The 26,801-nt window shown below is 41.2% G+C and overlaps 1 protein-coding gene across 3 annotated transcripts; it reads left to right on the top strand.

Moving 5' to 3' along the window:
• The first annotated feature begins 205 nt into the window (after positions 1-205).
• wdr37 (WD repeat domain 37) lies at positions 206-26,647 on the top strand. 3 transcript variants are annotated; one of them, XM_048266205.1, is made up of 15 exons: positions 206-373; positions 1,183-1,288; positions 1,713-1,891; positions 4,823-4,919; positions 5,140-5,235; positions 9,153-9,217; positions 12,902-13,037; positions 14,418-14,489; positions 14,600-14,644; positions 15,194-15,270; positions 15,551-15,785; positions 16,045-16,186; positions 21,009-21,143; positions 23,202-23,316; positions 23,986-26,647. In XM_048266205.1, exons 3-15 carry the CDS (start codon positions 1,754-1,756, stop codon positions 24,115-24,117), a joined length of 1,485 nt encoding a protein of 494 aa, XP_048122162.1. In that variant the 5' UTR covers positions 206-373; positions 1,183-1,288; positions 1,713-1,753; the 3' UTR covers positions 24,118-26,647. The 3 variants fall into 3 exon arrangements, with proteins under 3 accessions (XP_048122162.1, XP_048122163.1, XP_048122164.1); XM_048266206.1 differs by lacking the exon at positions 1,183-1,288; XM_048266207.1 differs by lacking the exons at positions 206-373; positions 1,183-1,288 and adding an exon at positions 4,059-4,105 and having other exon boundaries at positions 1,753-1,891.
• Positions 26,648-26,801: the final 154 nt, after the last annotated feature.

The following is a 26,801-nucleotide window of genomic DNA, read 5'->3' as shown; positions in this document are numbered from 1 at the left end:
CAATTTGAAATGGGAAATAAACGCCTCTTACATAATTAAAAAAAGTCACAACAAAAAGTTTCATGTGAGCAAACACCTGTTGGGGCATTTCTATCGATATAAAGCCACCATAGACAACATTAATACCCATCACATTCTGTTTCCTTATCTGTGGTGTGGACTTTTATACTGACACTAAAATTATTTCATTAGCCGGAAGTGCCTGCTTGACAGTAGTTGTCGTCAAACAGGCTAGTAGATACCTTTGACGCCTTTTCGCTAGCTAACGTCAGTTCATCTGGAAAAATCGTGGAGGACAAGCTATTTAGCGTTGAAGCCATTTTAGTTATCAGTGAACAGTGTAAGATAACTGCACAAACAAACGACATTCAATGTAAGTAGAGGAACCTGGTTTCGACACGTGAATGTTTCGTGCGATTAGCTCGATTAGCTTTTCGTGACTCCTCGTTTAGGGTAGCACTCTAACCAGCTAGCTAAACAGCTGACCTGCCAAACACGACCATTGCAATATGCCAGAACTGTGTCGTTCAGCAGGAAGCTAACCACTGTAACTCTAACCCTGAGCTATACTGCAAACATGGTTGGCTATGATCGTAGCCTTTCAAGATCTGCGAGGATATACTAGCAGATGATAGAACGGCGTGTTACAGTTTCTGACCTTGCACCCAACTATCTTAATGCTTGTTAACTGGGAACGTGTGCAAAATCGAATTTCTCAAGCGCAACGGCAACTAGCTTCCGAGACTTTAGTCAGGTTAGAGGTACCTAGTTCTACCTACCATTTCCCCTTGTCTACTATTTAAACCCGTCAGGAGTTCTCTTTTAATCTGACGCTACAAATGTCTAGTCAGCGTTAAACTCATTTTTCATGTGGAATGCGGCCTGTTCTAGATTCTAAGTACCTCAACGTTAGTGGCGAAAGATAACTTCGTGATACATGACATGGTGTCATATGACATGCTTAACGTTAGCATGCTGCACAGTCGTGTTGTTGCAGTTTTGCTGTCATCTTGCTCTTTGAGTTTAGCTTTACCCTGTTTTTTTTTGAGCGAGGTTTGTAGTTCGATGTGTCTTTTTTTGTTGTTCAAAAGCTTTTAGAATCTATATATCGTCGATTATTCATGTTTTTGGTTTCTGCATCCTAGAGTCTAAACTTTTCGAACGTTTTTATTTGTTGTTCAGTGGTGGAGAGGCGTCTGACCGACCACCCCACCGAGGCCTTCTCTGCTTCAGAGTCATTTATCCTGAAGATGCTTCTGCTTTGTCTAATCACTGCTCCTCACTGCTGGTATTTTATTTTGCTTTCACACATTTTCTTTCAGTCAGCACCATTTAACATATTTATCACCAATCCATGCACGTTTCCCACCATCTACATTGTCTACGTCCTCAATCCCATGTGCAGTTTTTGTGAGCAGTGTTTGATTTTCTTTTGCTATGGCAGATCCTGTAGTCTAAAATCCAACACTCCTTCAAAATTTGTAGGCTAGCTGCTAGAATTTCACAGTCTGAAAAGACTGACCACAACTGTTTTGTCCATATCACCATCAAGTGTTTCAGCATTAGGGTATTTTAAAAATAGAAGATGTTTGCATACTGACTGCATGGCTGTGCTAAGGCATGTGTATAATGGCATGATTCATTGTGATGGATGGGAGTAGCAGCCAGAGGGAGACATCTCAGCAACTAGGTTGGATCTTGTGTTTACTCAGTTTCAGGTAGGAAGCTTGTGTGTAGACGTCACTGAGGAGGGATGCCTGTTGAAAGTGGAAACAGCGCAGCCGCCAGACAAGCCAAGCAGAAACGCAAGTCGCATAGCCTGTCCATACGGCGAACTAACAGCACCGAGCAGGATCGCCCTACGGGTCACAGAGACATGCTGGAGGCACAGGTGAGGAAGGCTCTTTCTTTGCCATGCACACAGGCAGGCCTATAGGCCTACTCACACAGGATACATGATCTAACTGATTTGAATGATGGCATGGTAGAATGAAGTAAAAGAGTAATTAAACACGTTGTGCTGATCTCTCTTCCAGACACAACCATACAACCAGTTACAGGAAGAGAATGTGTTTAAGTGTACCGAGGGTGGGTCCTGTTGTAAAATCTGTATCAGTAGCTATCTACTGGATGGCAGTTTTACAGTATTGAACTTGTTGAACAACATTGTTGACAGTGTTTTGTGTGCACTGTGAGCATGAATATAGAGAAAGAGGACGAGGAAAAACAATTTCAGCCTGCTTCGATTGTGCTGTTACACAGGCATGTGTGTGTTTCTTAAGACATTCTTCAGGTTTATGTCTCCATCTTATTCAAAATACTTATTCATAAGTGAACCATTTGCATTGGAAGCTTAGGCCCACTGGTAATTGTATTAACCTAAGTATTGATAATTAGCCTCATTGAATGATGTCTGTTGTCAAAAAAAAAAAAGAGAATTGTTAACATTCCTGTGTTTAAAAAGTAACTATATTGACCGATGAGCTCTTGTGTTTGGAATTTAAATCCTCCAACATTTGGCCCTGTCGGCCACAGACATTCTTTTTAGTAGTTTAATCATGAACTATCTCTTATTCAAACTGAAAGGCTAGTTCAGTGATAAACATAGCTGACTGTTGTCCAGATATATCCTCACCTATGAATTAGATCTTGTACAAAAGTTTAGTCACTATTCTATATCATTGCTCTTGAAACTTTGTAAATGATGGTTGATTGAAAAGCTGTCCATCAATGGAGTCTACTACACTGAGAGTGTAGTCATGCAAGGTAACGATTGGACAAAATAAATGTATGAGCTCATTTTGCTACTACATTGTTAACACAATGAACTCTGGTTAAATAACATGCTATCTGGAGAACTAGACAGCTGGCAAAACAAGTATAATCAGAAACAGCGAAAGGATTCATGCTTAGAAACAACAATTGACTGTAACCAAGCAAACGACCCCAGACTTACTTCTCACAACGCCTTTTGTCACCGCATTAGTAATGTAATTTGGTGATTTAATTACTGATACTATGTTTTAAGGTTGTGAAGTTGCACAGGCAGGATTACAGGCACAGGTGCAGTTTCACATAAAAAAATACATGTATTTTCCCCCACTGACCCACATTCAGTGAAGAAGAATGACCAGGTCAGAGCCAACCGGAAGTGGAGTGGGGACAGGTCTTTATAGAACAGTGGCTTTTTAGGGGTGTTTGCTTGGGGCCCCAAGCCAAGGTCTGAGCATGGGCACTCTGACCAATTGATGTAGCACTTAACTGCACAACAACTACCAGAGACGGCGGGTATTTTGTTTCATGTTGCATTCATCGCTGATAGTTGAAGTGAGTCATGGAAAGTCAAGAAACATTGGACTAACGAGGTCCAATCAGGAAGGGTTTCTACATCATCATTTTCAGATGTTTGCTGATTCACTGTCCACATCAAAACGCAAAGCCTGAGTTTTCAAAGTGAAAACGGGGCCGACAGCGTTTTCAAATCATTTAGTGCAAGGAACTTTGAAAATGCCAGACTGAGTAGTGTAGATGATGAGCAAAAATTATACAAGTATTTCGGATTCAGACGAAAACGGAATAGTGTTGATGTACCCTTCGGGTCTTTATGAAGATTTAATCGCATTCTTTCTTTGCCTCTGCCTCATCCATTTTTTCTGTACAACTGGACAGTGCAGCAGTTGTTATCCATCCTTAGGTGTTGAGATGTGGTACCTGTAAATTCCTGATTGAGTATCATATCATATATAATAATATATATAATGCTGCCATTATATGGGGTTGCCAGGGAGATCTTGACTTCAGCACATGATTGAGTTGCTTTGTGAAAATGAAGGCTAGGAGTGGAGCCACCCCCCTCCCTTTGTGTTGTGTATGTACATGTGGCTTTGACAGACTAGAGAGTTGTGAGCCACACTCTCTCTGAGGGCTCTGAGTGTGGAGGTGTAGATATTGACGAGTGTACACAGTAGAGTGAGTGAGCGCAATACTAATTTGAAATTACCTTTTCTGTCTTTAGTTAAGTGAGTTGTTTTCACTGGAGACTGCTTTTCTTTACCTAGTCTTAATCTTGCTGAAATCTGGGAGCTACATAGTCTTAAGCATGGAGGTAAGTTTATGAAGTAGGATTGTGTTGTATTTTAATGTTGTAGAGAATCATCTAAATGTGAAAACAGTTAGTGGTGTAGTTTCCCTAGTATAGTAGAATTATATCCTTGTGAAACTGGTCTACAATTAGCTAAGATTAAATAAAGTAGGCTTATTTATGGTATAGGCACCTGAAATTGATGTAGAAGGTAATTATAAATTGGCTGTATGATAGACAATGCTCCTTTGCTCACCCTTGCTGAATTCGTAGGGGAATCGCCCAGTCGTTATTATATTGTAAGGATGATCTGGTAAACATATGTTTGTTGTATTGGAAACTCCTTTCTTGGTATTCATGGGATGGTAACATTACTGTGGTAGAAATTCTTGCTTATGTTATCTAACATAAGTCTAACAATGTAGTGTTTTTGCTCAGTTTAGACATTTTTATTGTGTCAACAAACAGTAACATTATCAGTGAAGATCTCCACACTGCTGGCAGAAACAGGTTTTCTTTCACCACCACAGTGAACATTTAACAGGCCCATGTCCGCCGCAGTTACCCATTGTTTCCTTATTGCAGTAGTTCCACATACGATTATGGTTTGATATGAAGTAATGTTAGTTTAATAACCAGATGGCCTGTGTTTCTGAAATGATGTCCATAAACGGCATATGGTTATATCTTGACTTATTGTACTGTGTATTACGCATTTCTAAACTAAACTCTTCTCTGTAGGACTCAAAGTTGCCCATTTCCTTGAGGAGTAACCTACTGGACCTTTTTGGACAAATAGAGCGTGAATTTGAAAACCTCTACATTGAAAACATAGAATGTAAGTAAGAATGAAAGGTTGGCTCCAGTACTGCAAAAGTCCACATCTACAGTATAGAACATTCACCATTGTTGCCCTTTTTTTTTTTTTTTTTTTTTGGAACTCTGTAGTCTCACTTGCACATCATTTTGTAATGGTGTGTGATATTGGTGAGGTAATGTACTCAGTTTGAGAGAGATGTCTTGACTGCTTATGGGATGTTGGAACGTTTTGTCTGCAGTGCGACGAGAAATTGATTCACTCAATGAACGTTTGACTGGTGAAGGACAGACGGTAGATGGAGGAGACCTTACCAAAGGAGCTCTGAAAACCAAAGGTCAGTTTTATTGCTGTTTAAACACTGCAATGATTCAATTGACTGGAATCCTCAAGCCACCTGAGAACATGAACTGTTCCAATGTTTCTGGATTTCTGCAACATACCTTAGTCTATTTGGTTTTGATACAAAATAAATTACTTGCTTGCACATTCCTTATTTGCAGAGCTGTGACCACTTCTTCACATGCACAAATCGCACTTAATTGCCAAGATTTAGTTGTGTTGGTAACACTTTATTTTAAGGTTCACATGTTAGCCACTAATACATACCTAATTATGACCGCCGCACAGCGAATATAGGTTTAGTCATTTTTTTTTCTTTTCCGCATGTCCAAATTTCCGTCAAGGATTCCCGGGACACTGAAAGACCGGGGTAGATGAAACTTTGTGGGCATGTAACCCCATATGAATAGCATGGAACCATCGTTTTTCGTTTTTTGATCTGTAGCCCCCCCTCTGGACTGCACCCCCCGAAAGGAGGGTAGGGCAGACACAGTTTTCTGTGAATATCTCGAGAACCGTAAGGTTTAGGAGGACCATTCTTTTTTTTGTATGTTGATCTCAAGGGGCCATGTCAACCCATTCCATAACCACTCATTTCATGTATAGCCACCTAGTTAAACACAAAAAGTAAAATGAGGTGTTGTAATCGCAGGTATCTGTGACCTAACATTGTCAAAACTGCACTAAATTGGAAGTGTAGGATCATTATGACACCCTCTGAATGCACGCCAAGTTTCGTGGAATTCTGTTCATGGGGGGCCACACAATAAATTAATTTATGTTACAGTACACCAACTGGCCTGTAGGTGGCTGGAGACAGTTTTCTGTGAATATCTCGAGAACCGTAGGGCCTAGGAGGTCCACCTTTTTTTTGTATGTTGGTCTTAGGGGGCATGTCAACCCATCCCATTACCACTTATTTCATGTATAGCGCCACCTAGTTAAAAATTAAAAAGCAAAAAATTAGGTGTTTTCATCACAATATCTCTGGCTGACATGGTCAAACTGCACTAAATTGAAAGTGTAGTATCATTATGACACCCTCCGAATGCATGCCAAGTTTTGTGTACTTTCGTTCATGGGGGGCCTTACAATAAAATAATTTATGTGTACATTTAGTGACCGTACACCAACAAGGATTCCCGGGACACTGAAAGACCAGGGTACACGAAACTTGGTGGGCATGTAACCCCACATGGATAGCATGGAACCATCGTTTTTTGATTTGATCTGTAGCCCCCCCTGCTGTACTGGACCCCCCTGCTGTACTGTGTGTGTGCGGCTGCACAGAAAGTAGCCTACTGGTGCTGAAAAGGTGAATAGATTGTAGAATAGCCAAAGAAGATGTAGCATTGTTATAAAACCTTTAAAATCTCTAAACAATCACAAGTAGGGCAGTTCATCACAGTTCATCCATTGCAACTGGATTGATGAAATGTCATTTACACCTGTAGGCTACATTGTATTTGGGAAAAGCAAAAGTATCAGCATAATGTTATTTATTTATTTATTTATTTATTTATTTATTTATTTATTTATTTATTTATTTATAAACAAAAACAAAAACATCTCTGTCAGTTCCATGCCGTTTTCAACAGCTATCAAAAACAAAGGTCATTTTTGGATGGATGGATTTTTTGTGAATGTTTCTTCTTCTACATAAGATTTTAGTCATCTTTAGTTCATGGAATGCTTTATTGTCAATGCACAAATTAAGTAACAGTAGTCTGAAACGTTATTGTTAATGCACAAATTAAGTAACAGTAGTCTGAAACGAAATGCTGTTTTACATCTAACCAGTGGTGCAAATAGCTGACATGTCCAAATGGGCCTTGATGAAATTTGAAAAAGTTGAAGTTCAAAGTTGAAGAGCTGTTGTGCGTTATTGTTCGTGCAAATATAGGCTCATTCATGTTCCCTTGCATTGTGTAACTGAGGTCCATGGCTAGTCTGGCTTTCACCAGACCAAGCTCAATCTTTTAAGAAATCAAAAAATAAATAGCGGGCAGATCATAGTCCATATGCACCCGATATTGTTTAATTTTCCGATTGAGATATTCACGCTCTGGCTATTCTAAATGCAAAAATGCATCAGGGAGTTATGACAAAACTGTAACTAACAAACTAGATCCTAATAGAAAGCTGTTAGCTTCCCTAAGCTACAGGTAGGCTTATAAGGTAGGCCTATTTACAACATAAATTGTCAATAGGCTATGCTGGCTTACACAAATAAAATCTCCTTTGAAACCAATGGCTTCGCCTTACAGTATCAAGCGGACTTAAACTGCCATATCGTATGTGGTTTAAAGTTGTAATAAAATTCACGCAGCTCCATGAGTCAAGGAAAGCGAGATAATGAAGTAGCCACTTCTAAATGGCACCCACTACACAGTAGCTTAAAGTGTGTTGCTAAAGCAGCCATAATGAAATGAAGGTGTCATTGGATACTTCACACACACGCGTGCTTTTTAATTTCACAGACTACAACTACCAAGCTGGAATCAAAGCACATCGATTCCCTCTCACACCCTGCACGACTTAAAACAAAATAAACAGGCGTCTCAGTCTCACGCATGTATAGGCAAAACTGTATCAGACCGGTGTAAGCGTTGGTAAATCTTCTATTGCACAGAATGATTTTTTGTAGCACGTGCAACAAATGACAGTCGAAAGATACAATTACAGTGCTTCTATCAATTTGCTTGGTATAACCGCATTTATAGATTTCTACAAATGCAATCAATCAAATGCCTCCATCACTCAACCAACGCTTAACGGTAACATTACCTAGGTCCTTATTGATATTATAAGATTAACGCATTACCTGCAGTAAAACCAAGCATGTCCGATAAACATCCTCAGATTTATTTCGGCTTCAAGAAGAAATGGAAATTACATTTCATGTGAACATCATCCTATCCTTATTAGACGTTCTCTGCGGTAAACTACACTCCTTGAATGAAGCGTCCATTGTTTTTCCAACCCACTTTTAACTTCCAACAAAATTATGTCTCACTGCAACGACGTGCCATCTAGTGGACAAACGACTACTTATCGCCAATACTGGAAATGCAGCCATGATGATGATGAATATTTATTTTGGCTTTCTTTTAATCCTACTGAATTTGTAATTATGTATCGGCCGTTCTAATACCGATAGTATGTGCGTGCCTGTGTGTGTGTGTGTGTGTGTGTGTGTGTGTGTGTATATGTGTGCACCGCCATCTACAGGCCAATGAGTGTACTGTCACTAAATGTACACATAACCTAAATTTTTTTTTAGACCACCCCATGGATGAAATTCTACGAAACTTGGCATACCCCCAGAGAATGCCAGGTCAATCATACACATAACATTTGGTGCAGTTCTGAACATCTTAACTGAAGATAGGGGCGATTAAAGCAGAATAATATTGTATTTTCATTTTTTACCGGGGGGGGGTGCAAATCACAAATGAATGATTATGGGCCAGATGGATGTGGGCTCTTGAGACCAACATACCATAAAAGATTCTTCATCCTCAGTGCCACGGTTCAGGTAGTTATTTAGGAAAAACTGCTTTTTTTGCGGTTCTTGGGGCCCAGCACGGGGGGGAGGGCCCCGGGGATCTAAAACAAAATTTTTCCGTAAAAGTCTAGTGGGGCTACATACCCACCAAATTTCATGTGCCCAGGTGGTTCGGGATTTATTCAGACAGTATACTAGTGGGTTATATGTATTCTCTTTTGGTACTTACTTAGTAGGTAGAGATCAAGGCTTACTAGGTCATTATTAAGAAATTACAAGTCACTAATACAGGCATTAATTAGGTATGTATTAGTGGCTAACATGTGAACCTTAAAATAAAGTGTTACCTTTTTCTCTTGGTTTTTAATCTAATGATCGCTTCATTCATGATTTTTTTTACACAGCCAGCCATAGCACAAGCCAGCTCTCCCAGAAACTCAAGACCACATACAAGGCTTCCACAAGCAAGGTATGTTTAAGAGTGCATAGCAAATGTCCCCTTCCATTCATGACTGTGAAATTGAGATACATTGTTCTGGGTTTGTCCGTGTGTTAAGACCCTTTGATGTATAGCCCACTGCCAGGCTGCATTAGGGAGGGTATCAGTGGGTCCCATAACTAGTCCAAATTGTTTGAAGTTGTTCTCAGCTATGTGGGACTACTTTGCCATCATAAATGACTGGCTTGAAAGAAGCAGTGGTACTCATGCTTAATGAAACTGTAATCCTGTTTGCCCCTTAAGTCTGATCCTCTGGTGTGTTCGCTTGCCCTTGTCCATGTGTAGAACTTAATGCTTTGAGATGTTTGCCAAGTCTTTGTATAAGGAAGCTTAGTATGATGACATTATGCTCAGTGAAAGAATTTTCTGTGCTCACACAAAAAGAAGTACAAGTTGAGTAAGCCTTTGTTGAGTATACTGTACTAGGCTCTAAGATGAAAACAAGATTACTGATTCATATAAGATGTTTATTTCTCAACAGGAAGATGATGTTTTGTACTGATGATTGACTGTAATTGCCTATCTCTGCAGAGTAGTTCGCTGGTATTGAAATTGATCAATTCATTGCATAGCTCTTGGATTATATGTATGGGTGTTCTGTAGCAGGCTTTTGAATTCCTGTAAGGAATTACAGATGTGTTGTGCAACCAGTGCAGCAACTATAGCAATTTGTCATGGCTGTGTACCATTTCAGTTGCATGCAGGTTCACCACAGGTTCTTTCTTGCCATACCATCTTTCATTATTCTAAACTCTGAAATTCTTTCGTCGCTCACTCTTCTTTTCTCTCATTAGGAAACATTTTGATCACAAGTACATTTAAAATGCTCTTTCTTTCTCACTCTTGACAATTTTCTAGCGCTCAAACTCTTTCCATGGCAAAGTAGGTGGACCACGCAACTTCAATGTGGGGAACTGGGAGTTGTGGGGTGGAGACTCATGGGTAATTTCTTTGCTTCACCTTTGTGCCCAAATGCATGCTCATGGCCGAGTGGGCAGGGTCTCTGGAGATCTCTGCCCCCCTCCCCCGTTCCCTGGCTTTTAAAGATTAGGAACACACAAGTAGTGTACAGTATTTAGCTTCAGCGTTAGTTGCTTTTTTTTCTGTTAAGAGCTTTTGCAGAAAAAAAACACTGAAGTAACAGACTTCAGTGGCACAGGCTCTTAAGTAAACAACAAATGTTGCGCCACTTTTTGTGAACACTCAATATAGGTTCTGTTGTGCTTGCATAGGCATCTGCAGCTTTTGTTACTTTCACTTTGCCAATGTTTTAGTTGAAATAAAGTTAATTTAAAAATCTAGGTTACATTTCCTCTGTGACCTGTGTGTAGTTGTACCCAGCTTTGTCCATCTGGCTGCTTAGCAGTAAAAACTATTGTGGGTGGACAGAGACCGTATACACACACTGAGTATGGCTTTTCTCATTGTTTTTAGCATATCATTGCATGTGGTGCAAAACCCTGGATATCATGTCTTGTTGATTTTTAAGTGTTTTGGGAGCAGGCGACAATTGCTTTGTGTGGCCTGATTTTGGGATGGCCGAATGAGTTGACTTTCTGCTTATGGTTTGTCTGTTACTGGTTCCCTTCACTGTTTCTATATACGTTTTCAAGCAGGTGGTGTTATGGAGTTCAGTTAAGCTCAGCTCAATTGTTTCAGTCATTACACAGTATAGGCTACTTGTAGACTAAATCTTATCTTGATCTAAAATGTTTTAATAGCCAGCCAGCCTTACAAGCCTGTAGCCTCTATACCATATAACAGTTGTTTTCAAAACATTATAGCTATATTATGCCGACATATTGAGTACCTAGAAAAGTCTTGAATTATTTTGTGAGGTTTGTTTTGACATGGTTTGTGAAATACAAGGTTTTGCACCCAGTAATGGTATTATCCTAAATATGCTTTTAGTGCCTAAAGCTTGTCTTAGCCTGCATATGCTGCTTTCTAAATACTCTATTCAGGCAACCTTTCAAATTTCAAACAAATCTGTCATAGATATACTTTCACCATGTAGATGTTGGTTGAGTTTTGGTAAGGTACATATCCTCTGGGATTCTCCATATGTTTTAAAATCTGACATTTATGGCATTTCTATTTCTGAGTAACTTTTAAAACTATGTACTTTTGGAACCTTATGGTTGACTGTATGAGTATGTCCTCCCTCCAGTCTTTAGTTTGAATGTTTCCCGACAGTCCAGTTTTCTCTACCATTCATCAACACGTTCATCTTGTTTCTTCTACAAGTAGGAACTGTGCATGTAGATCCCTACTGCATGTGGCTTTCCCACATCATACACCAGGATTAGTATTGTTAGTAGTATTAGTATACTTATTGAACTTGAAAAGTTACAGTTACATGAGTTAAATGAGTAAATGCTCATTTGTGTTCAGAATTGTATGTCCTCTGTGTTGAGTGTGTCAATGGTAAATATTCTCCACATGGGGCCTTTAAAGTAGGCAAAAGAGTTCAAACTAATGGGAGGAGTGTGTATAAATGGAGATAATAAACAGGTCAGTAATTATGTGCGTATGCTAGCTGTAATTATTAGGAATAGGGGTAAAATATGTTAGAAGTGCAACATTTTGCATAATGATTTTCAAATGATCTTTCGTAATAAAAGATGTCAATGTTTGTCAGAGGTTGGTGCAAGTGTTCTATCAGCTTTGCCAATGGCTGAACTGTATATGGTTTTCCCACACTGCCACTGAAACAATATTAGTTGCAACAAGTGCCCTATTATGCTTATCTGCTTGCTGCCCCGTATTGGCTTGTTTGCTCAGTAGTGTCATTTAAAAGAATGTCTCTCTTTGGAAATGTACTGCTCTCAAACTTCAGGCATTGCCTTTGTATTAAATTCTGTTCTCTGTCTGAAGTAAATAGAATTTCTGCGGTTGTTCATTTTTTTGAATTTGTATTTGTGTATTATATGGTTTGAATTTCAAAGGAATTAAATGTTAAATGTATTGTGATGTTTTGGTCATTCGTTTTCCCCCCACATAATCTGGCTTCTTGGTTCTAGTTGTACTTTTATTGCTGGTTCTCGTTGCTTTTTTAAAATTATGACTTCATGACATTTTTTGTATAAAATGCGTTACATATTATGTTATTGTTTACAATGGCAGCCTTTCCCTGGCTTTTGCTTCTAAGTGGTGCGTGCAAGTGTGTGTGTGTGCGTGCAAGTGTGTGTGTGTGTGTGTGTGTATGCATGTGTGTGTGTGCAAGTGTGTGTGTGTGTGTGTGTGTGTGTGTGCAAGTGTGTGTGTGTGTGTGTGTATGCATGTGTGTGTGTGTGTGTGTGTGTGTGTGTGTGTGTGTGTGTGTGTGTGTGTGTGTGTGTGTGTGTGTGTGTGTGTGCGTGTGTGTGTGTGTGTGTGTGTGGAAGTGTGGAAGTGTGTGTGTGTGTACGTGCATGTGTGTGTGCAAGTGTGTGTGTGTGTATGAGCCAGCATTTATTAGCACACGGCCATGCAAACCTGTGCTGCTTTACTGCTTGGTTATCATTGTTTAACTTTAGCTCCAACTGTGTGTGTGTGCGTGACGGGGAGGGAGAGAGAGAGTGAGAGAGAGAGAGAGAGAGAGAGAGGTGCTTGCATCTTGGTCTCTACTGGTGTGTTCTTGGGCCCTATTTACAGAACTGCTTTACTCCACAGATTGTCTCCAGTTTCAAAGCCACCACATCCCGTGCCGTTTGTCAGCTGGTGAAGGAGTATGTGGGCCACAGAGATGGCATCTGGGACCTGGCCGTCACCCGCTCCCAGCCTGTTGTTCTTGGCACTGCATCAGCAGGTACAAGGCCTTCGGCAGTGCATAACTAAGATTCACAATAACCAGGCAGTCTTGCCTTCAGCAGTGCATAACTAAGATTCACAATAACCAGGCAGTCTTGCCTTCGGCAGTGCATAACTAAGGTTCACAATAACCAGGCAGTCTTTCCTTCAGCAGTGCATAACTAAGATTCACAATAACCAGGCAGTCTTTCCTTCAGCAGTGCATAACTAAGATTCACAATAACCAGGAAGTCGAAGTTCTGTATGTATTTGAGATGATGCTTTTTTAAATTATCCATCATTGGTTTGGCATCACTCATTCTGATTCAAACATAACAATTAAAGCAAATATTTTCTCCTGAACTAAATCTACATTAGCATTTTGAATGGAATTTCATGTGTTAGAAAGTGGGTTTTGTTTACTAAAACAAGAACTTTGTGAGGTTTGAATGTTTTATGTTCTGCAGTTTTATTAATAGGTGATTTGGAAACACAAGGCATGTAAGTTTAGATTATTGCCTCATAGGCTACATTTTCCAGCTGTGCAAACAAATAGGCTATGATTTCATTGTTTGAACAATGTGATTACTTGACATTTTGTTAAAAGGTGAATCATAGTTTTGGATGTTCTGAGCTAGGCCATACTTGGTTATGATTGTTTATTTGGGTGTTCTGTCAGTCATCTATCAAAAGCTTTTGAAACGGTTTATCCCAGAGGGATATGCATAACCCCAGGTGCTTCAGTATGAAGGGTCTTTAAAGACCCGTTTTCTTAGTTTTGAAAGAATACTCAACATCAAAATGCTGCTGCAAAATAGAGCCTGAAAAAATGCAATAAGAAAAAGCAAACGTCCTTATTAGGGCCGTGCTGTTCTCTCAGCATGTTGCCTATAGACAGGTGCTGCATCAGGAGAATGTCATGTGATAGTCTTGGTTTTGAATGTGAGGTATATTTTACACTGAGGAGCATCATGCTGTGGCCTAATATGTTATAATAGTCTTTGATGAGATCCTCTGTACGCTCACTGTTGTGAGCTAACATTAGGCGTTGACTCATTCAGGTCTCTGTAACAAGTTGGTGTGTCTGATCAGTATTACTGCTGTGTCTTTTATTATGCTTTGGTGATTATGTTAGTACAAAACTGCAATGTCAATCATAATCAGTTTAGTTCTTATGAAGACGTAGGTATAAACAAAACATTGAATTTAATTTTAAATAATTAAACTAAAATTCAAAGTGATTTTTTTGTGTAGAATATCCTTCGGGTTCATTTGTAATATCACTTGCATGTTACTTTTTTATGTGAGCCATTTTGTTTGACGTAATCAGATATTGTGCTTAGTTTGTATGTAGTAATGATTCCCATCACAAGAGTCTGATGTGCATGTGTGTTGGCAGATCACTGTGCCATGCTGTGGAGCATTGAGACTGGCAAGTGTCTTCTGAAGTATGCGGGCCATGCAGGTTCAGGTGAGTGCCTAGCTGTCCTCACACAGGAAGACCACCAAGTGAATGTTTCTTCACTCTTGCATTCTTAGGATTTAGGTGTTTAATCAAAAGTTTTTATTTCCCCCCCGCAGTGAACTCCATCAAGTTCCACCCCACAGAGCAAATGGCTCTGACCGGTAAGCTAGAATAGGGAACAGTTTTTTTTTAACAGTATATGTTCAACATGGGGACTAATTATAGTTGTAAGAGCTCTTGCTTTGACCATTACTATTAATATTTGGACATATCTAAACGGTATCTATACCGTTTACTGTTCTATCCCCCTTATTTCAAATGAATTTGTCAGTTTGTGGTGAATCATCTCTGCATTCTTGTTTGTCAGTGTGGTTGCCTCTAGCTAAAATGGGAGCGGTGTATTGGTGGAGGTGTTACTAGAAATCATACATGATTAAGCCTGTGACTCAGTCTGCAAGTGAATACAGGTTAAACCCCTGCCTCAGATATGCCAAAGCAGTGAAAAACACAGAGTATCAGTATGCTTCTTACCATTGTATGCGTACACACACACACACACACACACACACACACACTCACACACGCAGGCAGGCATGCAAAGATAAAAGGGTGGGAACATTTAATTAGTGCTCTGAGATGCTTGGATAACAGACTGTTTGTCTTGTGAAGTGAGGTTCTCAGTCCATCTGTGTGTCTATGTCTCTTGACAGCATCTGGGGATCAGACAGCTCACATCTGGCGCTACATGGTCCAACTGCCTCTCCCTCAGCCTCCAGCAGACATCAGCGTGAGTGCCGTTCCTACCTGCCGTCACTCCCACTTTCTCCCTTCCACACATGGGCTCACTCCCTCTCTGCTGGAGCCCTGGAGTCTCAAGTCTATTAAATCAGATGGAAGCAAAGGCCTTGAAGCAAAATGGCTGCCTCCCTCTTTGCTTGTGTTGTAATTACAACAAAGGTGCATGATGACAGGATGGCTGAGATTTACAGGACCTCCTCTAGCTTGAGCCCTCTTTCTCTCACTTGCTGTGTTGCTGTGAACGCGCTGACACTGTGGGCCTACTACAGGTGTCCTGTGATGACGATGTGGACTTCTCGGACAAGGACGAGGCGGATCCCGAGGGCGACGGGGTGAACGAGTGCCCGACAGTGCGAGTGGCCACCACCACCCTCAAGAGCCACCAGGGTGTGGTCATCGCTGCCGACTGGCTGGTTGGAGGGCGGCAGGTGGTCACTGCGTCCTGGGATCGCGCGGCCAACCTGTACGAGGTGGAGACCTCGGAGCTTGTCCACACTCTCACAGGTACTGCCACCGTTCCTTTCTCTTTTCCTTGGACCGATTTCTATTGGTCGAACATCCTCTGTACTGATGAAAAAGGGAGCGTTAGCTTTCTCTGCTGTTTTGCAGGCATATTCTTAATACTGAGACCTTAGCTAGAGATAATATTTCTGCAACCATGGACTACAGCAAATCCTCTCATAAGGGTCTCTTAGTGACATTTGTAGTAGTGTTGACTGTATTAATTTGTGTGTGTGTGTGTGTGTGTGTGTGTCATGAGCAGGTCATGACCAGGAGCTGACCCACTGTTGCACGCATCCTACCCAGAGGCTGGTGGTGACCTCTTCACGAGACACCACTTTCCGCCTGTGGGACTTCAGAGACCCATCCATCCACTCAGTGAATGTGTTTCAGGGGCACACCGAGTGAGTTCTACACAAACACACAGATAGGACTACATGCTTAGAATAGCTGAACTTTGCAACTCAACTCAACAATAGAAATTCTGTAGTTTTCTGTATGCATACCTAAATGCACTCTTACGTTCTCCTACATAATCAAAAAAAAACTTGACTGTGTTGTTGAATGTTTCAATCCTGCACTTCTTATGACCACCACCAGATGGCAGTGTAGTATCTCAGTTGGGTACTAGTTCCCTAGTTCCCTAAGGTCTCAGCCTCTGCCAATGCTGACGAGTGGGCATTACTCAGTTCAACTTAGCCCTGTTTTGTTCTACCTTGTTTGCTATCTCATGCACACATGCACACCACAGGTCGCCATTTTAACCATATCCCAAAAATATGTTGCGTTACTTGGCCGCACAGCGCCCGTCAGATCCTGCTAGAACATGCAGAACATCAAAATTAAAGTGCCGCCACCAAACGGTATGTTACAAACTCATCCCGGTCCTCTCAAAGTGGCTTGAAATGTTCTCCTTATCTGCCTCTGCTCACACTTTATTTGGGCTCAACACTGGCATTTTTTGTTCTTTGACTTGACCTAGTGGCCAAGTCCTGTTTGTCTTCATCATTCCTGTTGATAGCGTTATAATTGTGAATTTATTCTGTGTATTAGTTTGAAAAAATTAACAAATTAATATTAAATGAAATTAAAGGCCTTATTGTCATTAAAATAGAATGACGGGGTAGCTATTGATATGACGGGATTTTTACAACTCTGTCTGTCAAAATGACAGACGGAGGAAAAGTGTAACATGACCTCCAATGCATATACACGCACACACTCACTCACTCACACACACACACACACCCCTCACCACTCTTGAGAAATGGCAGGCCTTTCACTGTCTTTTAGCGGCGACTGCTCTTGAAGCCTGTTTGATTGGCGACGGATTACATGCTGCTCATTAAGTCTTCCGCCAAACATGTCTAATTCCTGTGGATTCTGGCGAGTAATGCTCTCCAATAGACAATCGTGCTAATGGGATTAGTCGTCACAAAGCTTCTCCTCCTCCCCTCGGCCCCACTTCTCACTCACTGTGCTGTGACACGAGTGTGTCGAGTCAATTACTCCTCCATCACAAAAATGAAAGTTGGAAAGAAAGAATTAACAAGGAAAAAAAGAAAGACGTTTTTAAAGGAAAGAGAAACGACACATTTGAGAGTTGAGATGCATGGTATTGGGTGAGTTGTGCTACTCCACCTTTTGAAAGTTGTGCTACGTTGTGCTACTCCACATGCCTGGATTCCTAGTGAGTGATGGTCACTTTTGGCTTTTATGTTTCTGAACATTTGGCTTTTATGTTTCTCTTGTTCCAGCTAAGCTGAAGAAGCCCTATAGAAATGACTAGAACTTCAGGTGTGTTCATTGAATTGCAGATATGCAGACATTGACAGTTGGTTGATCTTTTTTTCTCATTGTGGGTTCATGGCCATAGCGTCATGGGTTAATGTGTTGAAAGACTCCTGAACTTGTCACAGGCCAACTCTAGTGAGGTTCAGTAGTATTCTGACTTTCATATTAATCAGTCTGTGCCAGAATGCTTTAATTATTTCCACTCTCTTGGTCAGCAGTACAGTAAGGGCTGTCACATTATTACAAAATTAACTAAGTAATCCCCAGTATTGCTGTGATTAATCGTCATTCATTTCTTCTTGTCTAATGAAGCTTTTTAGTAATGGATATTGAAATGTAATATCATGGAATTAATGTAAACAAGAAAACCATATCATGTTAAACGTTTTATCCTTTTAATTTGAACACAGATTTTACACAGAACAAACCAACAGATTTTCTGTAAAACCATTAGTTATTTATCTGGAAAGGGAGATTATTTATACACCATAACAAACCACAGACCAATATATTAATTACCAGTTGAATTTCAACCATGTCCACAATAGTCCATGTAAATCTGGCTTTTTAGAGAGAGAGAGAGAGAGAGAGAGAAAGAATTCAAAGACCTTTTTTGAAAATGAGCATGCTTGTTTTACTCTTATCAAAATGTTGGCTAGATTTGAAGCCCTTGCCAGCATATGATACCAATAGGTGCGTTGATTTTGGAACCATGGACTTCATTCTAGCTGTAGAGTTGAGCTTAGTGCAGCCTCTGAAAGTGAATGAGGCTCAATTTCTGTCGCTCATGATTAATTTGTTTTTTGCACATAATAGACTGAGTGATGCTTCTTTATCTGATTGTAAGTCAGAATGAAGCCCTGAGGTGATATGTGGTGTAGCCACAGATAGACAAGTCACACATAGGTACCCTTAAGGGTTAGAAAGCTGTTGTCATTGTTGTCACACCGGAGGGGTGTGGGGTAGAGGGGTTATAAACAGTCACTGAGAAACTACAAATTATTCAGAGTTAAGGCCCATTCACACCAATAACGATAACTATAAATAAATATCGTTCTTGTTAATATGAATGACGACGTTCACACATAAACTATAACGATAACGACATGAAGAACTCTTAACATGTTGTGCATACACACTGCCATTAACAACACAAGCCTCCACACCTACATGGTAGAAAATGGCTTGCGTGGAATGACTGGAGTAGTAGTAGCAAGCTCTTATAGTGCAGTCCCTTATAATCTCTAATGGCAACAGCTGTATTGGGCTGATAATACCCATAATTACCTCTGTAATTAGCGTTTTTTAGTGTATAGGCCTGTTAATTATTTGAAACTTGGATGTAATCTGGTAATGTATCAGCAATCTGCACATTCAATATTTTCTTCAGTTTGGTTAAAGCATTGAGAAGCAAGTGTAAAACAGATACCCTAGGTACTGCACAGCAGTGCGGTTGATCAGATTTGCAGGGCACATTTAAGCTCAGTTTGGTTACCGTAAATACTGCACTAGACCTGTAGGCTCCAGACAGGCTAATATTTCACTGATGAGGCGAAGTAATTACAGACCCAGTCATCGGACAGAAGCAGCCTGGCAGAAGAAGGGAAGGGAAGGGCCGGTAGCAGACTGCTGCTCAGGAGCCCTCCGAGTAATCGTCCAGTGATCACGCTAACAAGAGCAAAGGGGCGAAGGACGAGACGCGCTAAATATGCAGAAGACAGGGGAAGCCACAGATTTATTTATTTAGTTATTTATTTATTTATTTATTTAACTTTTTTTTTTCAAATGCCATTTTTGCATATCTGTTTCTGTAATTCAACATATTTTTTTCCACCTTTTTTCAGTTTTTCAGCTACATTGGTTGTATCATCTCCTACTTACTGTGTGGCCAAAACACATCCGTGCGTGCAGGCACACACACACACACACACTCTCACACACACGTTGCACCCCTCCCCCAAGCCCATCCTAATCACCCTGACCTTACTTGTCAAGGGGTCTCAAGGGGGGAAGGAAAATGAACATGGAAAAAAAAAAAAACGAAACATGAGTGTCAATACGATTTTTAATCAAGGTTTGAATTTATTAATCCTCTTTCTTTCTCTACTGTAGAGTGTGTGTGTGTGTGTGTGTGTGTGTGTGTGTGTGTCTGTGTCTGTGTGTGTCTGTGTCTGTGTCTGTGTGTGTGCGCGCGTGTGTGCGCATCTGGGCTGGGGGTGGGGAGGAGGGGGATGTACAGTGTCAGAAAGCATTTCCACGGTGCACCACAGATTTCTCCGCCCCGCATGAGAGCCTCTGTGTAGGGTCTGGCTCCTGGAAGGGGGGCTCGCTCTCTCCAGTGCTGCAGCCACCCCAGCTCCTGGTTCAGAGCAGTTAATTAAAGCCTAATTTAATGTCAGTTTAAATGAAGGGGGAGGTAGCGAGCGTGCACCGCCCGGCTCGCTTTACTAGCTCTCCTCTGGGCTAATCTCAATCAGCAGCTGGAACAGAACACCACAGCCAATCCCTTGATTTTTAAAAAAAAAATGTATTATTAATATATTGTGTTCAACTGAGAAGAGTGAAGGAAAGATTGCAGGGGGAGGGCAAATTGACATCGGCAGCTGACATTATAAATGAGAGATATTAGGCTGTATTAAATGAATGTGTGTGACCTCCATAGTATGTGTCTGAGCTGCAGTCCAAGGGAGCTGAGCAAGGGGTTTCAGGAGTTGAGTGTAAAAATCTGGCTGTGCTGTAAGTTTGCACATTTGCTAACTGTTTTTTTTCTTAGCTGCTAAACTCTACTGCTGTTATTATAGATTTTGGAATGGAAATACAGCTCTGTGAAAAAGTTGAAATTGATGAGTTGAAAATTGAGTTGATGGCCATATTCAAATTTGCAGTGGTCAAGTGGAAGTGGCCAAAAATTGGAAGTGGCCAAATGGGCAAAGTTCTACTCTCTTTTTTTGGTCACGACAATCATACTTTTCCTGCACATCTGTTATCTCTGTTAGAAATCTGGAAGAGCCTGCATGTTAGCTCAACGTGGGTCTATAGATTGATCTGCTGTGCAGGGTGGGGCTTATGTCTATTCCGTCTTTGTGTGACTGTATGGATCGGCGCAAGGCAGTTTAGATAACCAAATCCCTCTGCTCATCATGCAGGGTTTATGAACATTTCTGACTGTTCCTGAGCCAGTGAGCTTTATTGATTGACTGAGGGCAGGGGTAAAGGCTAACCAATATGATGCAGCAAGTGAGATTGAGTTGTGAGATTGCACACAGGTGTGTGTGTGTGGTTTGGACTGGCAGAAGGTTTGTCATCTTTGATGACTTGTTTTTGAGGATGATGAAACTGCTGGCTTGTGTATGTATGTATGTATGTGTGCATGTGTGTGGTGTCGTCTGTGGTTGTATTGATCGACCCTCTGCTCTGGTGTTTGTCTTGCAGCACGGTGACGTCAGCAGTCTTCACCGCAGGAGATAACGTGGTGTCTGGAAGCGACGATCGCACTGTGAAGGTGTGGGATTTGAAGAACATGCGGTCGCCGATAGCCACCATCCGTACGGATTCAGCTGTCAACAGGTGACGCAGGATGACTTTCATTAACTTTGTCATAATCCATTTCTCAGAGAGCTCTGGTTACATATACAGGTACATCTAAAAACATTTAAATATCATGGAATAAATCTTTTTTTCCCCATCATTTATTTCAAAAAGTGAAACCTTATAAACCATATAATCTTTATAAGATTAAGTAAAATATTTCAAGCCTTTTTTTTTATTATTATTATTCTAATTTTGGCTTATTATGGATTACAGCTAATGGAAATAAAAAATTCAGTATTTCAAAATATTCCACAAAGGAATGAAATATCGACCTGAGAGGAGCTCTAATCAGCTAATGTAGTCAAAACAACGGCAATGGTTTCTTGAGCCTTTCATATCTCAGTCTGGACAGGGCAATGGACTTTTCCATGATATTCAAATTTTTTGAGACATGTAATGCATGAACCACACAGCTTTTGAAACTTTTGATTAGCTACTCATTCAGGAATTTTCAGCTCTGTTCTAAATGTAATAACACAGATCTGATCAGGGACTGATTAGGCCTTTTCACACAGAGATTACGCAAAATTTGCGGGAAGAGGAGACGTCTTTTTGCCGCAACGTGTGTCTGAAAATGAGGTGAAAATTTGCCAGCCTGCTGATCTGTTCACATGATGCGGCATTTTGGGGAGCCAGGAGGCAGGATTAGCTCGCAAATTAAAATGTGACGTGCAATAGGGGGCGTGTAGAGTGATCCAAAACCATGGCGGGAGAACCGACTGCACTTTGGTTAGCTTGCATTTGTAGTACCCTACAAATGCAAGTGAAGTTGCTTTGCTGTTGCTTAGAATGTTAGATTCTTGCGATCGATGTCTTCAGACAATAAAAAGTCATTTGGAAGGGAAATAGAAGAGAAGAGTTGCCCCCTGCGTTGGCCGTCATTGCCCTTTTGAAAATCAGAGGTTCACAGGATACTGTGGCCTTGGTCAGTGGCGCCGCCAGCCGTAATCCTGTACGCACTGTGCATACAATTTTTCAACGCTTTATTCATGAAATCATTCAATATTACAACAATAAAAATAGCTTGTGTAGGCTACTGTCTTAATTGAAACATGCTTTGCGCACAAATGATAGCCTAGGGCAAAGAGAATGGACATCTCGACATAAGGATACATTAGAAGATGATGATTGGTGTAAACTTTGTCACACAACGTGGTTCTGGCGCTTAAAAACGCAACGTTCCATTCAGTCATAAATCATTCAAACTTAGTGCTCGTCATGAAAAGAAAACAGCAGCTTAATATTTTTCAGGTGTTTAACAATAGGCGCACTGTTAGCAGTTATGCCAAAGGCAGTGAGATTATTAGGCATTGCATCCTACAGTCACTCTGTTTGGAACATCGCAGTTCGGGTTAATAAGATTCAGTTAATGTGAGTATGGATCGTCTCAAAGTACAAATATCACCTAGATATCTGTAAGCATTACAATCAGAGGATATACATATAGGGCAGACAGATGCTCATGAGTTCATGCTTTGTTTTATTGCTGGATTTTAGGATGGCCTATTATGGCAACCGATTGCATTCTGAGCTACAGTCAACTCTAGCAGGCATTACATGACTGGAGACTTTGTGAATTTAAAGATTGACATAATGTGCTGTCTCTGCTATTGCTGCTTTTGATCAGTTAGATTTATTTGCAATCTCCTGTGGTGGGCTGGACATAGCATCGAAATGCCTGCCCAGATTCCCCTTTCCGCCTTGACCCATTCACACTGGTGCCGGAACAAAAAAACTCGGCAAGATGTCTAGGGGGCTTGGTAGTAAATTTGGCGAGACACTTTGTCCCGCCGTTCCGCCTCGGTCTATGTGAAAGGGACAGTCGTTCGCGATTCTGGTACTTAAAATCGCGGCGATTTTGGCAGTGTGAAAAGGCCTATTGTTAGATAAAACAATCTCATCAAAACCTACATGACGTAGCAGATTTATTGGACTCTTAATGACAGATGTCTGGGTGGGTATCTGGGGAGCTGAGAGGTGCCTTTGAACAGTTTCCTGTGGGAAGTTTGACTCGGGGCTCTTGTCACTCTGCAGGATAAGTGTCTCCGCTACGCAGAGGATCATTGCACTCCCACACGACAACCGACAAGTCAGGCTGTTCGACATGACGGGAGTACGACTCGCCAGACTGCCACGCAGCAACAGACAGGTGTGCTAGTACACACACACACACACACACACACACACACACACACACACACACACGCTTACACTTGCTCAATGGTGTGTTTCTCTCTCATTCTGTCTGTCTGTCTGTCTCATGCATGCACACACAAGCACACACACACACACACACACACACACTTTCACAAAGAAAAAGAAATAGACAGTGAGGCTAAAAGAGGGAGTGAGTGCCCCAGAGAGAAAACTGGAGTGGGAGAACAGAGTGACTGCATTGAGAGTGAGCGTGTGTGAGCATGTGCACACCAGAGAAAGGAAGTGTAAATGCTGAAGATGAGGATGAGGTGAGCTAAGAGTGTGAGGAGCCCAAGGAATTGGAGCTGGAATGTGTCTCGGTCTCTCTCTCCCTCCCTTCCTGTCCCTCCTCCATCTCCTCCGTCTCGGCCGTGAAGAGGGTCTGCTGCGGTCAGCCGTGCTGACACTGCTGTGGTGGCTGCTGATACCAGCACTATGCTGATGCTCAACCTGATCTCTTCACCCTCCTGGCCAAAGGCAACCGGCCCAGTGGGCTGCTTTCTGTGTCCCTGTGTTTGCAGCTGAAATGGAAGATTGATCTAACGTTACCACATCAGGGAGTTTTTTTTTTTTTTGTTTGTTGTTGTTACTTACAGGTTATTTGTTGACTTGTTTTGAACAGGGCCACCGGCGCATGGTGTGCTGCTCCGTCTGGAACGAGGAGAACCAGGCCTGCAACCTCTTCACCTGTGGCTTCGACCGGCAAGCCATTGGCTGGAACATCAACATTCCCGCCCTCCTGCAGGAGAAGTGAGCTGCCGTCGCCGCAGCACAGGCCTGCTGAGTGCCACCCGCCGGCATCCTCTCACCCCCTTGCATGCTGTTCATCCGCGCCAGGGCACAGTCCTTCTCCCCCCAACATGCTCTCACTCACTCACTCACACACGTGAGCGAAGCCTCATCCACAGTCTGCAGCCAAAACTGTGTGTTACGTAGGCTCATACTAAGACATTTATAGTGTGTGTGTGTGTGTGTGTGTGTGTGTGTGTGTGTGTGTGTATGTGTGTGTGTATGCATGCGCGTGCGCGCTCGTGTGTTAGAAAGGGAGTTTGTTTTCCTACAGGATTCTTTCCAACTCATTTGACATCATCCTGTTTGGTTCTGTTACTGTTACAGTCGGAGAATAGGATCCTATTCTTTACTTCCTGTAAGCTGTCTGAAGCAGACAATGAGGATCTATTGTACAGCGTGTCCCGTTATAGCTATTCAACATGCATATCTGTCTGTCCTCACCGTTTGCCATTTACACCAGTCCTGTCCACATGGGTGGGTTATGAGCAGATATATTGGTGAGAACATTACATGTCACCACAGTTCCTTTGAGATGAAACACTTACGTAAACAACAACAACACACTCAGACTTTGATGTAGATCCCTTCGGCTCTGTTGCCATCTCTATAGAGACGCATGGACACTAAAAGCAATCCATTGTGTTACCATAAGCAAGCACTTCAGCAAGGTTATTTGGGCTCTGTGGTGTCTTACAGTATGTGTAGAATTGATTTCTTTAAGCTGTATTAGAATACTTGGCCATTATAGGTAACAGTGCTAATGTATAAAGGATCATCTGTTGCTTAAGTGCCAGTTGGTGGAGTTTGTTCTTCTGAGCTCAGTCAAACCAATTACATTCAGCTGTGAATATAGTCTTCTGCCTTGTCTTTTGAGAAGGTACTTCACATAAGCCTCCTTGAGAACAGTCAAGGAAGTAACTCTTATTTTTAGAAGGAGGCGGTGCAGTCAAGGTGTGTTATCCTGTGAAAACAGAGCTCTAGGGCAAGACTCACCGTGCTGTTCTCATCAGCAAGGAAACATTAGAGAGAAAGCAATGTTTGAAAGTAAGTAATGTTAATAGCGTCCTCCCCATAGTAGAAAGAGTGTGTGTGTGTGTGTGTGTGTGTGTGTGTGTGTGTGGCAGTAGTTTTGGTTTGCCTTGAACAATCAAGCCTGCAGTCTTCGGAGTTTGAGGGCAGACTTTTAGAGCATGCTTAAAAAAGCTGTTGGACCAATCATGTGCCATCTCATGATCACTGCAGAGTTCCAAATGTAGGCCGCTGTATAGAGTGAATGGTATGGGATTGGACTCGCACCGTTTATGCTACTGTTCACACCTTGTTACACTGTGCCGGACAAGCAGTTTGATGTTTACCAATGTTTTATCACTGTTGAAATGCAATTCATGTAGAACTGGTCAAACACCATATTTCCTATATAGAGCTAAAGCCTTAGCCCTGGGTGTTCAACTCAAGTTAATCAGCACAGATTTAAAAAATGACATTAAAACTTGTGTGCATGTTAGTCAGCGGTACGGTCTCTAGTTCAGGAGAGCTTTTCGCCACAGCATTAGCAGACTGGCAGTTCATCTGTACCGTTTCTTCTGTGTTCTTTCCACACCGATGTTTGTCAATGTAGATGTTTGGAATAAAAGGATGTATGTTCTCTGATGTTTCTCTGACTGTCCATGACTGTCAAGTGCTCCACACATCTATCAGCAAGTCAGATATTCATGTTAGAAAGCCTTTCTCTTCAACATCGTGCTGTTATGTTGGCAGCTTCTACAGAGCAGTGTTTTATTTTTTAGGATTAATATGCTGTAGTATGAAGCAAATTCATGTTTTGTCATTGATGACAACTGCAGACACTGGTGACTAAATAGTCTAACAGCCTATTGGTTGGTGGACAGAGCACAGGTATTTTTTCTTCAATCTTCGCCAACAGGAATGTGATCTAACTATTGTGCATCTTAATCTAAATTGGGTTCGGGTTAGAGATCTTTACAAGACTGTGTCTGATATTGTCATGTGGCTGATTTCAGTGCTTTCTCTCATGGCATCGTTTTCTGAGCCAGAATATCAGAGAATCAACCTCCAATTCAGACTCTTAATTTGTAGCATTATGGTAATACCAGTAGTCTCCACACAAATAACACCAGTCTCCAGTTTTTCTATTGTAAACTTATGTTTTGATGTATGTGAGAAACGTGAAGATGTATGTTGTGGGAAACCTTGATGGTAAAAAAATGTAAATATGTTAACCGAGCCTCTTAGGGGCTCATAAAATGAGTGGTTGTTTTGGATGTATCTGAAGTCAATTAAAAAAATATATATACATATTATCTGTTTTACGAGCTGAATGTTGTACATGTGTGCAAACAGTGGCTTGTAAATTCCAATAAAATGTTTGCTTTTTGGACTGAGATAAGAGGTCATCATACCTGCAACAATTAAAATGACAAATGTTGCTTTTGGTGTGCCAGTAATACTGCATTTCAACCACATTTAACAAATATTTGTCTTTTGTAACCTTATCTCCTGATCAAGGTTCTGTGTTGCTAAATAAACACTGCATAGCCATTGAGGTCATAATGTGAGGAGGATTTTGATACATCTGAGACAGCATGAATACTGTCTCAGATTTATCGAAACCAGAAAAAGAAACAC

This window comes from Alosa alosa, chromosome 16 (genome assembly GCF_017589495.1).
Source record: "Alosa alosa isolate M-15738 ecotype Scorff River chromosome 16, AALO_Geno_1.1, whole genome shotgun sequence".
Lineage (NCBI taxonomy): Eukaryota > Metazoa > Chordata > Actinopteri > Clupeiformes > Clupeidae > Alosa > Alosa alosa.
The sequence above is the reverse complement of the archived record's forward strand: the minus strand, read 5'-3'. Positions and strand labels throughout refer to the sequence as shown.